At 39.7% G+C, this 15,949-nt stretch overlaps 1 protein-coding gene across 1 annotated transcript; it reads right to left on the bottom strand.

Annotated features, from left to right (window-relative positions):
- Window positions 1-6,119: 6,119 nt before the first annotated feature.
- afg3l2 (AFG3-like AAA ATPase 2) lies at window positions 6,120-15,923 on the bottom strand. The gene is made up of 17 exons (XM_084707794.1): window positions 15,684-15,923; window positions 14,384-14,483; window positions 13,705-13,785; window positions 13,433-13,593; window positions 13,159-13,311; window positions 12,611-12,685; window positions 12,343-12,467; window positions 11,916-12,189; window positions 11,512-11,649; window positions 10,695-10,848; window positions 10,291-10,398; window positions 9,656-9,781; window positions 9,453-9,563; window positions 8,961-9,076; window positions 8,336-8,536; window positions 7,971-8,165; window positions 6,120-7,879 (listed from the first exon to the last, which is right to left on the bottom strand). Exons 1-17 carry the CDS (start codon window positions 15,771-15,773, stop codon window positions 7,637-7,639), a joined length of 2,451 nt encoding a protein of 816 aa, XP_084563920.1. The 5' UTR covers window positions 15,774-15,923; the 3' UTR covers window positions 6,120-7,636.
- Between the last annotated feature and the right edge of the window lie 26 nt (window positions 15,924-15,949).

The raw sequence follows: 15,949 nt of genomic DNA, 5'->3' as shown, positions 1-15,949 counted from the left end.
ATTTCCCCCCCCGTCACATGCACACATGCACACATGCTCACACACATGCGTGTGGACAGGATACACATATGGAGCAGGTTCACGCACATCTACTTTCATCAATTCTCAATTTGGCACAACGGACACTTGTTGGATTAACGACACCAGACTCTTATCAAGAGTTGGCTCTTAAGACGGTTTATCAAGAGCCAGTGGTGGTTTGATGTGAGATTCATTGAGATCCTCCTCATCTCAATAAACCCACAAGGTGTAAAATAGTGCAAGTTATGTCACGTGTGTGAATGATCTACAATGTGTATTTTTCACTGTTAGTATATTGTACTTGAAATGTTCCCACTTGCAATGTTGAACTTTACATTTCCCGAGATATGTTGCATCACGCTGCAGTCTAAAACTGGTTTCAGACAGATGAGGAAGGATGGAACCTGTTGATGTTGGATGATTTTTTTCTTTTACAACCACACAGACTACAACACTACTCCCTCTGGTGGCAATATACTGATACACGTTAGGACGTTTATTGCTGCTCATTTGAGTCAGTCACCCTGTTTAGATTTGACCTCTTGAGGTTATCATCATTTATTCTTCTTAGTTTGTTTTTCTCCTTTTCTTTATATCTACCCCTCTTTATCTCCAGTGCCCCATCTTTCACCCTGTGTTTTTTGTTGTCTTATCCTCTGTCTCTGTTGTGTCTACGTAATATGATGAACAGGTATTGTGCCTATCTACTGTGTAAGTATTATGGTAAACTGGTTCAGTGTAATTCAACACTTTTGGTGCTCTACTACCGAGTGAAGGTTTTCTTGTCCTCTCCTGTCCACACCTTTTGGATACAGGAGGTTAGGTCATTACTTTGAGATTGTTTGGAATGATACAATAAAATAACAATTTTAATTTTAAAATAAATTTTAACTATACAAGTATGAGTAAAAGCCCAGTAAAATGAGAATTTCTAAAATTGGAGGGTGTCTTCCTGCCTTTTGTCATAAGTAGAGTAGTAGTTGATGGCAATGGGATTACCCGTCCCCCCCCGCCTAAGATTCACCATATCTTCATCCACCACAATGTCATTAAATGTTTGATACTTACTGTAATTACACTAGTTTAGAGACGATGCTGAAAACATGATTGTTACAACAGTAAGGGACGAAGCATTTCCTGTCCAGATCAAATGATAGGGATTTAAGGAAAAAGGAGGTCTCCACCAGTCAAATCTGGATCCGCCTCCATAGATAACGAGGCTTTGATCATTTAGATAAAGTAAAGCTGAAAGGGATAAAGGGAGTTACACATTTGTCTTGTCTGACTAAAACACTCCACCAGAAGGGTGAACGATTTTAAAGGTCCAGCTTTAGGTGAGGAGATGGTATAATAAAGAGTCCAGCGTGTAGGTTTAATAACTGTTATGTTATTAGTCAAAAGTGTTATTTTTCTTTGCAATTAAACATGTTAATGTATAACCCTAGTCAAAGGCCCTCTAGTGACTGAGATGGCCACGACATTGTCTGGCATTATGAATTGTTAATTTCTGTGTGTAACAGAGATGTGTGTGTGTGTATTTGTGGTTATTCTAGATGTGAGCTGCTGTCTTTGTAATGTGTTTCCAAGAGACAAACCCAACCTATCATCATAGTCAACCATCAAAATAGGATCATATTTTGTGGGTATGTGAGTCAAAGACACAAAGAGAAATTGTAGACTTTACGGATGTGCAAGCTGTCTACCCATTATTTTTTATGACTGGAATTAAGTCCTTCTTATGTCTCATGTGAACTGTACTTTCAAATGGTAAAGTCATGGTAATAATAACGTAAACAGATGGCGAACCATAAGGGTCCCTTTTGAACACAGTTCAGACGCCACTTCATGTCAAGACCACATGAGCAATTGTAGTTTCATTTTTAAACATATTTATACCACTCCTAACTACCATAACAGCTCGACAGTGACTGCTACTGATTCTTTGTCAATAATTTTACACCCTCGTCTTTATATGCATTCACATCAAGAATGAAGGATTGACAATTATAGAAATGTCGTGTCATTTTCACCTTAACGTAGAGGCTCCTAGTGTGCTGCATGTCTGCTTTTAAGAAGACAAGTAGACCTTTTCACACGAATGTCTCATCCCTGCATTGACAGTGATTTTAGGTTGATATGAAAGAGATATATAAATTCTATTAAACTCATTTTATGAGCCAACACTTGAGAGGACATTTAAGTCTACATTACTCACAGTGATAATAACAGCTCATGAAATATTCATGATTACACTGCTCAAACCCACCTAGCTCCATGATAAGATGCATGTGCCATTTAAAGGCTATTTTGGAACGACAACTGCTGGAGACATAGTCACACATCCCACTTCCAAACTACACTCTCTTCACGTGTTCATTCTGGAGTCTGTAATGCGTGAGCATTATTGGCCAGTGTTCAGTTCTGCTGATTTCGTGGCATAGATGTTACTAGGTTTGTATGGCTCTTATACAAAGGTTTCAGTTTTGTTTTACATGTAGGACACTAAAAGTTTGCTTGCTTGATGTGTTAGTCATGGAAGATAATATGACCAAAACCATCTACAGTATATAGACTTATGAAAGAGGTACTGGAGAAGTTGTTGGAGCCTGTATGTCCAAACAGCCAGTTAGTCTTCTCTGTTTCTTCACATCTTAAGAAACCTGTACAGTAGACAGAAGATTCCTGAAGATTACCCTGGAGTCTCACCTTATACTTACGGCATCTTTCCTATAGAGTGGACAAATGCAGCTGTGCTTGACCTAACTTTTGATACAAAGTACACAGATGTGTAGTATGTAATGTTCAAGGACAAAAGGTATTAAATACAGATACAATGTCAGCGCATGTTTTAGACTATTCTTTTGGCATGTCTGCTACAATCTACTTGCATATTTATGTATGGAAAGAACAGAGAATGATGAATGCATTTGATATCTGTCAAGGTTAACTAAAGAATAGTGATAAATGGATACATCAGGCTGCCAGGAAGTGTATTCAGTAGAATTAGGCTCCTTTGCGTTCCATCCCATTCAGTCCTTTTATACCGCAGTCCAATTTTTTCTGATCCAAAGACACTTGCTTTCCTGATGCTGCTTGGTGAGGAATACCCTGAGTTTTAATGAATATAATTGATAAATATTGGTGTCTTAACTCCAGCTCACACAACCTCCCTTCTAGACCAGCTCTGCTAATCATATTAGACCTAAAACAGTTCTTTTAAGCAGGGTTTTAATGATCTATTTCTCTTGAATCCACATCGATGGATGTGTCACTGGTCTCTGGTGGTGCAGGATTTCTTCCCTCACAGGGGGTGGTGCAATGAGTTGAGCCAGAGCAGGTACTCCCTTCCTTCCCACCCACCTTCCATGTGACTCACTCTTATCTGGAGGGGGGGGGGGAGGGGTGGTGGTGCAGGGGAAGAGAAGTAGAGAAGTGGTAGATGAATCGGCATGTTTGGGTAGGTGGCTCGGCGTGTTTGAGGGAAGGACAGTATTTGCACAGTTCACTTTTTTCGTTAGTCTTGAGAGTACAATATATTTCTCTTCTCATGACAGTGTTTGGTCTTGTTATCCGTTTGCATCAAATTGCTTAAATAATACATTATTATTTGTATGTTTTTGTACTAAGAGTATAGTACAATAACAGCTGTTTCTCCATCAATTCCTGACACTTTAGATAATCTCATCTTTGAAACCCGCGGTATGTGATTCCTGAATGTTAAAGGCCATTCCCACAAGAACCAAGGCTAGAGGGTGTGTTTCTGAAGTAATGCTTGCTTATGTTTGGTATGGAGAACAGTTCAATCAAAACTAATTTAAACCTTCACAAGATAGCATTCAAAGTACAAGACAGCATTCATTACTCTATCTAGGCATTGTAACACTTTTTGTAGCTTCTGACCACAGCAAATCCATCTGTTCATGTATTTGAACCCGGTACACCATGTAACCCGACCTCATGTAATCTTAATGATTGAATACAATGTTATACAATGAAATACTTACAATGTTATGCAACTGTAATCGAATAGCGTAAATGCTCCATCTGCAACTAATTAGTCTTATTTCTCACCCTGTAGTTGAGTCATGAGATAAAACACCTCGCAGTGCCGACACGTGTTTTTCAAGCAAGCTGACCTTATATTCATACACAGTTTGAGTGGGCTCCATACCAGTGATTCATGACACATCTGAATGATGTAATGCCGGGGTGCACAACTCAGGCCATCCAATCCCACAATCCTGCTGGGTTCTTGTATTTCCTGCGACACAAGGTTAAATAAGGAGATGTGTCCAGGTAATGTGTCTCAAGAAGAATTCAGCTACATCAAAGCACCCGACGTTCCACAAAATAGTACTATAGAACTCGGATGCCACAGTCGTTAAACGTAATGAAAATATCAGAGAACGATTATTAATACACACCGAAGGAATTGCCACTGTGAGGGATCTCTATAAAAACTGCTTTCACAGCTATATGCCAACCATAGTTGCCATGGCAACATGGCAGATGGCAGGTAACATGAGGGGGTGATTAACTGTGAGTTTGTTTCAAACATGTACACAGATAAGTGAATCAGCATTGACATGGAACCCCTTTGCTCACTTCATACAGTAATTTCCTTGAGAGATCCTAGACATTAGATACAGACCTAAACATTAGATACATATTTGGTTTTGAGCACCATTTCCAGATAAATTCAAAAACTCAACTGTAAACCGCTCTTGTGACAAAAGTATCTGCTATATTATAACAGTGCCTTGACAGTCAAACACACTGTTTTTTCTCCACTGTTGAAATGGTCTCCTCCAGACTCTTCTAGTGTCCAAGTACTGGTGTGTTTTTGGTACGTCATGTTTCCACTACTCAGGGTGATTTGAGGACTTCTGGCAAACAAGGAGGAGCAATAGGCAATAGGACAAACACCTGTTCTAGGACTGTATTGTATAGTCAGTGCAAGAAGTGATCAACTGTTCTGTTATTAAATAAATCAAACTCAACTTTGATTGGTTTAGATTGAAATATATTTCAAGTTTAAAAACCAATAGATCATTATCACAACCGAACAAACTCCACGTTACATCACAAGTCCTACAGAGCGAAGGTACTACAGAAAAGCAATCATTAGACTGCTTTTAATTATTAGTGATATATCCAGATAAGCTGTGGAATAGCACACACTTAAAGCTCTACCAATGATATTAGTGAACAACAATTTGAGTAATTTAAGGGATAATACATGATTGACAGTATTTCTCCAGCAGCTAAAACATTCTGATACTGGAACTAGTTCTGGTAGTCTAGAGCCTTTCATTAACTCAATTCATGTGTCTTGGCAGTAACAAAATAACGTTTTTGTAACTATTAGGTTGTTTTGATTAAACTGTAAATAAGGATATTTACAGCATCTATTGTTGGTTTAAATCATTGGAGGCTATAATGTGTCATGTGGCAACAGCTTCACAACACAACACTTTTTTTGCTGTATGAAGGTGGTCATGGTGTTCAAGACTACGGTAGTTCATTGAAAAAGATGAGGAATACAAATAATTTTATATTCAAATACAATCAGTGATTTTACATTGACTTTTCTGTTATGGAGAAAATACTAAGAGCACGCTGCTGCTGATTTCTCTGTACTATATCTGAAACTAAACTAACCATTTTACAAAAATGTGGATGGATAGATTAGTGGGGCCAAAAAATAGACTGCCTGGCTGAAAACATTTATCCTAAATTGCAACTGACTCATTCCTCAGGCTGCATGTCATCAAGCATATTCATGTTACCTGCTGTCCCATTCTGGAGGATGAAAGAAATGGTACCATGAAGGATATGATTGTATATTTTTGTTCCAACCCCATAACTTCAAGCATATCATCCATCAAGTAACAACCACTCTTTTCCCACTAATAAGGAAATAATGTAAAGGCGGGAGATTATTAACTGATATTTCTTAATCTACACAAAAGTATATTATTTCTGACCAATGCAGTCTAATGATTGTATAAACAAAATGACTAATAAGCAGATTAATCAGTGATTTTTGTACAGCATTGTACAGTATTAAGCACTTTTATAACAGACGGGGCGAGATGTGAATAGAAACAACCAATTTAATGTATTGATTTTTTCAGTCAGTGCTCTACATTGTTTTCACTAACATTTTGTATTTAGTTCTAAATTCCTCTTAAATGGCCTTTTCCTGGTTTGGTTTGTTTTGTTTTATTTGTGCTAATGAGAAGTTTGTTCTGGTAAGATGTGCCAAGTGCCAAGTGGAACGACTGTCCTATACATGTTTAGATGCTGACAGCAATACAACTTAAGACTACCTTCGGCACTCGCCTTGTACTATCCACATGTTGCGAGAATCCGTACATTTCATATGCCACATATCTAATTTTGTACACAGTATCCTACCTGTTTCAGATGCGTAATTTGAATGTTTGAATTGCACCATAATGGAGCGTCATGGGAGAGGGTGTCATCTCTTTATGGTGTCCGTGGTTGCTTGTTTTTTTTTCTCCCAATACTCTCCTTTCCTTGTCTCTTTTCAAATATTTTGTGGTAGGAAATGAATGTGAATGAACAAGCAGGAAAAAATGATGGCTGCATTTACACATCAAGCTAAATCAACTGTGTCCAACAGAAGAGAAGGAAGCCTGCCCCTGATAACAGTGAAGGCAGTATAATATCAGGAGGAAGTGTTCTTGTAAAACACACCCCTAATGTAAAAGATGAACAGTCAGAGCATAACCATCTAGCCCCTTGCCCCCACTGTAGGAAAACCATCTTTGAGGAAACAGATTTGAACAGAGCACAGCAAAATGAAATAAAATAACAACTTAAATCAATGGTTGACCTTAAGGTGAATGAGTAACATAAGCTTTCTTTCTCAGAGAATCTTGCAAATGAATAAATAACAACTTATGTCCAAAAATATTATTTAGCTATTGTAACATATTACATTGTTGTGCTGACTTAATAACTGACTTTATCTAATCGATACCCAAGCAAGCCTGCATGTCAAGAAGCAGTCACTGAAGAAGAGCGTTACAGTGAAATCGCTTTTTTGTATAGTAATGTAATACATTTGAGCTGATTAGCAATTTTGTACATTGACATTTCCTGATATTCTTTAGACGGTTTATTGATAAGACTGATGTAGTTAAAACAAATAACTGTGGAATTCATTTCAATTTTGTTTTCATTTTAACAAGGTCATCAAGCTACATCATCCTTTCTTAGTAGGAAATCTTTTGCATTATTTATAGATCTTTATAAAGAAAAAACATTCTTGCCCACTGCACCCTAACAAGTACCATGACTAAACTCGATGTATTTTATATATTTTTTCTCATTGGGTGTTTAAGGACCTCCCCAACAGGACGCTTGATAGCACCCAGGGAGATATTTTGACAATAAAACCCAGGTAGAAGAGGCGGGCATTTAACGTTGTCACATTCAGCGTCCTGATTCAGCATCCTTGAAATAGATCCAGAACACTGAGGAAACCATCAAGACTGGCCATGTTGAGGTCTGCCTGATGATTCAATCTACCATGTCTCCCGCTTTCCATTTCGCCACACCATAACCCTCCAAGAGTCCAAGAAGTCTAGAAGGGCATTCCTCCGGAGATCTGTCGGGCCACCTGCTCCTCTGTGCTCTCCTCTTTGTCTTTGTTGCGCTCCCTGTTCCAGTCCTTGAGGCCCTCTGGGAGGGAAGTGTCTTCATCCATACCCCCCGTTCCCTCCACAAACTCCTCGTAGGTGGATTTCTCGGCAAATGGACGAGGCCCCAGCAACTCAACCATGTCGTCTTTGTTCAGAACCTCCTTATCAAGCAGACGTAGTGCCACCTAGGGGTAGGAAATGGTGTGGATCAGTATTGTCTTTGTGTGTGTGAACAAATAAAGAGTGGAACAGTCACCAATCCCTCTTTTCCATTACCTTCTCCACGTCTGCCTTTTTCTCAGACAGAATCTGCATTGTGCGCTCGTAGGCCTCGTTGATGAGCGAGCGCACCTCCGTGTCAATCAGACGCGCCGTGGCTTCACTGTATGGCTTCTCCAAGACCATCTCACCCTGCCGGGGCAAGTCAAAAGACAGGTGGCCCACCTTCGCGTTCATGCCGAACTGCACAATCTGTGTAGACGGGTCAAAACAGAGATGTTTCATTTTGTGTTGCTTTACAATTCAAAAATATGAAGAAAGAAAAAGTGCATATTTTAATAGTGAAGTTTAACTGTGAACATTTCTAGGTCTGCTATGGAACGTGGAGATAAAGGATGACACAGTCTGTGCACATTGCAGACCTGAGCATAGGCACTTTGGGTGACCTTCCGCAGATCGTCCTGGGCCCCTGTGGTGATGCGGCCAAAGAAGATCTCTTCAGACACACGCCCGCCCAGCGTCATACACATCCTGTCCAGCAGCTGCTCCTTGGTATACAGGTACTGCTCCTTAGGCAGGTACTGTGCATAACCTAAACCTTTCCCTCTGGGAATGATAGACACCTGGGAAGAACAACAACTGTCCACTCAAAAAGACATAAAAAGGCTAGGTCCACGAGCCAGACCCTGGGTATGTTGTGGCCGTAGTGAGTACCTTTTCTGAGGTATTCTCATCCATACCAAATAAACAGTGCATGGCACTGGAAGTATTTGTTTAATTGGCTTCACAGCTATTTTCCGAGGCAGCTGTATTCGTTTGTTACATTCCATTTGTCTTTGGAGACTGGTGTGGTGTGACACCATGAGAAGCACAGCTGTCAGGCAGTCACTGAATCCAAAGCATTTAACACCTCTAACACTTCAACTCCACAAACAATTTCACTTTTACCGTCACTGTATGAAGTACAAATCTATTATTGCCAATGAAGAGAATCAGGAAGTAGATATGACTCCAAGTCAACTGAATGCCTGGGCCTGAGTGGCCTACCTTGAGTAGAGGGTCTGCATGCTCCAGGTACCACCCGGCCACGGCGTGGCCTGCCTCGTGGTAGGCCACCGTCTTCTTCTCTTCTGGCTGTAAGACCTGGGTCTTCTTCTCAAGACCTAGATGTTCAAGAGCCATGAACAGTATGTGATTGGAAAGACATCCTACCACAGATCCTTGCCGTGAAGGGACAGGGTTTCCGGAAGCACTTTTCAGTTAAGGCGGCCGCCTAAGCAACACACGCCTGTCGTCTTAACTACGTCGTCAACTACTTCCTTTTTTTATTGTGATATCCGCCGTGTTACTCTGTCTTGTTTTCTCCCTTCCATTCCAAAATGCCAGTCTCCCTTCTCTGCAGACCACATTAGTCTTAGCCCCCCCCCCCCCCCCCCCCCCGTCTGACGGCAAACCCCACCCTACCACCTTAACTAACACATTTTCTGCGGGAAACCCTGAAGGATATTTTACTTGTGACAGGTTGTAGCTCATGCTCACCTCCGATCACACGTTCAATGGCCTGCTCAAAATGCTTGTGATTGATGGCTTCAGACAGGTGGCGAGCAGCGATGAGAGCAGCTTCGTTGCACACATTAGCAATATCAGCACCTGATGAAATATGGAAAAACCATAAACATGGTCATTGCTTAACCTCAAATTCAATGGTGTCACAATCGAAGATGGTAGCTGTGTATGCATACCAGAGAAGCCAGGAGTTAGGGCAGCCATTTTTCTGGCCAGAGCCTCTTTGTCCATCTCCGGATCTAGTTTTAGGGGCCTCAGATGCACTTTAAATATGGAGGCTCTACCCTTGATGTCGGGGGGACCTGGAAAAAATATTAATCACCTTAGTTATTTTCATTCTCCAAACATGAGGACCTAAAAATGTATGTTACAAGTATGACTATAGTAATAGACAAAATGACAACACGACTGGATGTGGTATCTGATCATCAACAAGGCCTCTTGGTATATTGCATTTGTGTGTAAGAAACTCTGCAAAGCCCCATAGTGAATTTACCCAGAGTATCCACGATCAAGACACAGCAGAATGTTAAGATAAGAAAAGGGTTTAGGCAGTTACACAACGATGTAAGAAGTTTAAGAGATTTTTGGTGTGTCTGGTTTCAGGAATCGATATCCCTTGTTATTCTTGTACTCAGAGACTTGCATAGATAGTATTGTTTGAGACAGAACAAACAGATTGGTTGATAATCTTTTCACTTTCAAAGCTTTCTTAAAATTATGAGATAGTTGTTTAGATGATAACTTTGACTTGTAATCAGACTGAACAATGGAGGACAATTATGTAGATATAGAACTGTGATGTGTGTACCAATGTAAATCTGCCTGTCAAAGCGTCCTGGTCTCATCAGTGCAGGGTCTAAAATATCAGGTCGGTTGGTGCCAGCTAGTACCACCACATTAGTTGCAGTGTTGAACCCTGGAGAAGAATTAAAAGAAATATTGCAGTTACTTAATATATAAATGTTTGATTACAGGTGGCATATGTAAAGTGAATCATTAATTTAACATTTCATTAACATGAAGAAGAAAAAAAACGAAGCAAACTAACTATTGCTTTAGTTCTACTTTTTAATATTTATTAAGGCGCAATAAAAGAGTAGCAGCCAACAAAACCATAAATTGGTAAATTTAAACAGTTTTATGATTATGTGTCACTATTAAACCATGCTCTTCATTTGTCTCAAATGTGGCTTATGAAGTTGCAGTACATACCATCCATCTCCACCAGCAGCTGGTTCAGTGTGTTCTCCTGCTCGCTCTGGCCTCCAAAGTTCCCTCTTCCACGCTTGCGTCCCACAGCATCAATTTCATCAATGAAGAGGATGCAGGGGGCATTTTTGCGGGCCAAGACAAACAGGTCTCTGACCTACAGAGAAAGAAGATGATAGAAAGTGTTAGGCAGCAATGATTTGCTCCACAAGGCAAAGACCCTCTGCAAACAATATATCTGGTGCCTGAAACCAAGTAAATGACGAACAGTCTGCAAACCAAATAGTAATGTGCTTTGACATTAAAGCTACAGGCACTAAAAACAGTCAAATACTTCCTTAAAAAAAACACACAGAGTGATATTAAATTGAATATAGTAGTAAAGTAAAATGCCATTTGGTTTTGAACCTCTGATAAGTCTATTCATCTACCCTGTGATAGACAAAGTAGGAACACTCCGTTTTTATTGGGATTATTAGTTTGACATTCAGAAACATTTGAGATTGCTAGGTAAACCATGGAACAGACCCTATATGTGGTCCTTTTAACAGGTTCAGTAGTTCCAACTTGAGATGTGCTATAATAACCTACTTTTAGTCTGTATATTCAGAACTCTGTATTACAGACTCTATAATATATAGAATCTAATTATGTATTGGACATTACAAAAAATAAACTATTCTCTGTTTAAAGCTTGAATAGACATTAGCTCATCACAACTCTAATAGCAGTTGACTCTCATATCTGTTTTGACTCTTAGTTTTGGCCATGTTTTTTCATTCATGTGTGCCTAATTATTTGTTTGGAGATGTTTGCTTACCCTTGCAGGGCCTACACCAACAAACATCTCTAAGAACTCTGAGCCATTGACGGTGATGAAAGGGACGTTGGCCTCTCCAGCAGTGGCCTTAGCGAGGAGGGTCTTCCCTGTCCCAGGTGGTCCTGTCAGAATGGCACCCTGGGGAGACACAAGTGAAGAGCTTGACACCATCCCAAGTTTGCACAAACTTGCTTTCTCACCAAGATATGGTGAAATAAAGTCTAAACAGAAAGGCTAAAAATACACTACTATTCAACCTCTGGATCAGATACCATTTTAAGTGGAAGGACTACTAATGAATCTAGAAAAGCCCTTCATACAGAGACAAAGGAAGTGGCAGAACATTCAGTTTTTCAGACAAATATGCAATAAAAAAGAAAGCTTGCTCTGATCTTTTAACTCACTTTTGGAATTTTTGCACCCAGATCCTGGTACTGCTTGGGGTTCTTCAAGAAGTTCACAAACTCCATGATTTCCAGCTTGGCCTCCTCACAGCCGGCCACATCTTTGAATTTGATGTCGATCTCATCCTTGATCACCTTGGCAGTGGTCTCGCTGACACTAAAGAGACCGCCCATGCCTCGGCCCGGTCTGCCCGTCCCAGCAGGCCCCCGTCGTAGCATGAGGAGCAGGAAGCCAATGATGAGCACGGTTGGGAGCATGCTCAGAAGGAAGGAGCTGATGGTAGAGAGGAGAAGAAGGTCGAATTTTCAACAAAGATACAAGTAACATGTAATACCAGGTAGGTATGGACATTTTGTTTGCCAAATTTGAATACAAAATGTATTAATCCCAGATTAAAATTATAACCCACCACACTCCCAATCTTACCCGTCACTCTCTGTGGAGTAGACCACTGGCAGGCGATTCTCACCCTCAATTCCCATCTCATACTGTGAAGTCTCCAGATTACGCTCAAATGTATCTACACTGCCGATATTGAACCATACATATTGCTGGGCAAAGAAAACAAATTAGACAATGGTTTTGATGTGTTCTTGTCTGCTTGAATAAAAAAAAAACTGTCACTGGGACCTCCATACACATTTTATTTTTATAATGATTTAATTTTGGTTTTAATAAATAAAGGAAACCTTACTCCATCAACAGGAGTCTTCCCGGGAGAAAACACCACTTTTACATAGCGCTTATTTACAACCTCCAACCGATCCACCTGTGGAAAGAATGACCTGATGCTTACATGGTGGCTAAATTCTTTCAGTTCCACAGCAGGTTTGGGGGACTATAAATGTTCAGTTTCACAATTACACATTTAACCAGTCAATTTGAGTGTGGCACACAAACATACATACAAACAGGAGGACCAGAGAAGCCTTACTTTTTTGCTTTCTGTGTAGTTGTTTATTTACTTATTAATTCTAATTCAGAGCAGCAGTTCATTATTGTAGTGCATTTTTTACTCTGTAGCACTTATCACTGCAGAGCTATCCAACTGGTAAATAAATAACATTTATTCTAATTTACTATTATATATGAATATATTCCTAATTTTTGCTACAATGACTATCAAATGTACACTGATGGCTACTGATACTACCATATAGACACCCCGCTAGATATCTGACCATACTGTAGTTTCCCACACCACTTAATACTGCCATAATAACATAAAATCTAAATACTTACCACTCCTTTTGAGAGGTAATTATTGACAAAGTCTTTCCAAGTAACTTCTCTTCCCCCATCACGAAAAAATAAGTAGTATGTGACAACCGTCCAAAAGACTGTCCCACCCAGGAAGTACATACGGAAATCTTTGTCATCCCATGGCACATCACCCTGTGGATGTTGGTTTGAGAGAAAAGGAGAATGGTATGTATAGGTCGGTTAACATACATACATATGTATGTATGTATATTTTTTATTTTTAAACCATTACATTTTTGGTTTAATTTCTTACCTTCTGAAGCCGGCTATACCAAGTAGATTCCTCCTTTCGGCCTCCTCTCTTTCCTCCTCCACCTGAGGCACCTCCTCCCCCACCACCACCTCCTCCCCCACCACCAGCTCCTCCTCCACCGGATTTCTCAGTGTCTTTCTGTCCATTGGCCGGCTCAGCCTCTAAGTAAAATTGGACAATGTCACCGAATTAAGTTCATTATACAATATACATTTTAAAGCATGTGGAATGGAACTAATTTAGTTTGTATTGCAACTTCCAAGCAAAATTACCTTTGGGTGTATTTCCACTGGATGTGTTAGGTTCGCTACTCTTTGGACCATTCTTAGCTTCAGGAAAGTACTTTTCAAAACCTAAGACAAAAAGTAATAAGAAATGGCACAAACTATAATGTTATATTACCTGGACGTTAAGAATCAAAATCGTCAGTGATGTTGGTCAGAGCAGACAGGCTCCACTAGGATTCAGTGAAAATTGAGTGGTTGGCTATTGACTTTGTTCATTAGAGTTCATATTCTATCTTTATTTAGGCTATGTTTATCAAATGATTCAGCTTTTTATAAGATAACACTTTGCATTGCCAAACTGTTGTCATTCACAATTAGATGGATTTCTACTCAGAACAATAAACTTGTAAATAAGCAGATGGCCATTCTGCTCATCTTGCACCATATTGCCCAAATTAATGGGGTTGCATCATTGAGTCGTATTGGGGTTTAAACAGTATAATGGTTAAGGTGTGCAGTTTGTAGTTGTGCGATTGACTTGTGTTCAGTCTAATTAATAGCCTAATACAAAAGTAAAATGGAAAACTGATGTAAACAGGGGTGCATACAGCCAAAAACATTAGAAAATATAGGCATCATCTTACATAAATGTATTAAAATGGATGTTTACATTGTGCATCCTTAGACAAGATGCTAAACTAAAAAGTGTTAAACAAATCCATACCTTTGGGGGGTTTGGAGCAAATGCTTTGATAGGCACCTAACACCTTGGCAAGTATAGACCCTCTTTCGATTGCTATTTGGGCATCAGCATAGCTTGAGACCTATTGGGGGAAGGATCAAGTAGTATCAAACATATTTGTTAGAAGTAGGCTACTACATTTTTACTATTTAATATCAACTCAGTGGTTGACGGAGTAGTCTAAGATGAGAAGCATTGCATTGCATTGCATATCCAGACAACCACTGAAATTAAGAAAATGTAAGCCAAATAAAAATATCAAATATAGTCTCAAATCTCAATTTTTCAAGATTCCAATACACTTTTCAGCACAATATAGCTAGTCCGATATTGTATGTGTATTGTCTCAGTAGAGATTAATAGGCTATATTAATAAGACATTTCTGGACAGTAAAAAAAAAACAGATACATGAGTTCAATACGTTTCGCACTTTTATTAAAACTAGCCTAAAAGTGGATAAAGAAACTCTAATGTCAAGCTGGGTTTACCAATGGTGGAGTATTGCAAATAATGGGGTCATTCAAGGTTAATTTTTACATTTTTGTAACATGGCCTAGAAGCTATATGAAATTTGGGTAATTTGTCATCCTTATTGCCTTGTGTGACCCATTCTAGAACTAAGACATCCTGCAGTCTCGCAGAGTCCTCCAAATCGTTGCGAGAAGCTGACAAGCACACGACCACAAAACGACCTAAAAAACGAGCTGCACAACAAAAATACAGACTTTTTGTCCTCCTCACTAGACTAGGTACACAATGACAACTATAACTTGCCAACTAGGCTATCAATATTGCACTGAAGTCTCTTCTACAAGCTGTACATGGCTAATCGTTCCCGGATCACGTTCGGCCACATTAACCCAATTTTAGAAAGCGAGCAAGCTACCTGGTGTGGAGGAGGTTTTAGGGAAAGAAAATCAAGTCTAACATTAACCAGCTAGACACTGGTTACATGAAGTATATATGGTGATGTTAGGTATTGTGCTGTGTATTATCCAACAGGAACGTCGTCATCAAAGTCATTCATGCAGGCCTGAAAAGGCATGTTGCTAGCTCTGCGTTAGTGGTTATGTGATAACATGACTTTAATTTTTCGTGTAATAAAGTCATGTTAAAGATTCAGAATCATCAGCTTCATCCTGGCTAGTTGTATTGATCCATTCACCGGCCAACTTTCAATAGCATACTGCGAGGAAGCAAAGTAATGGTCAGCAGGCATGCTAACGCGTTAGGCTAGTGTGGTGGTGCTGTCAGAGAAGACCAGACTCCAGTGCAACTTACCAGTCGGGCATTGCTTGTTACGTTTTGAGGCAGCAGAACTTTGAAAAGATTCCTGCAACCTCTTGACAAGCGAAGGTATCCATAGGCCATTCTGACCGTAGCTAATATTAGTAGCTAACGTTAATATACGTTTTAAACGTTCATCAAAACACAAGGACAGGACATCTGATGAACTATCCCATTCCATAACACCATACACACGCCATCTTTGCAGTCGTCTAAATCTCCTGAATTACGTAGCTAGTTTACTTCTTCGCTGGATTGGC

The sequence above is a fragment of the Hypomesus nipponensis genome, chromosome 10 (assembly GCF_054491055.1).
Source record: "Hypomesus nipponensis isolate SF chromosome 10, ASM5449105v1, whole genome shotgun sequence".
Lineage (NCBI taxonomy): Eukaryota > Metazoa > Chordata > Actinopteri > Osmeriformes > Osmeridae > Hypomesus > Hypomesus nipponensis.
The sequence above is the reverse complement of the archived record's forward strand: the minus strand, read 5'-3'. Positions and strand labels throughout refer to the sequence as shown.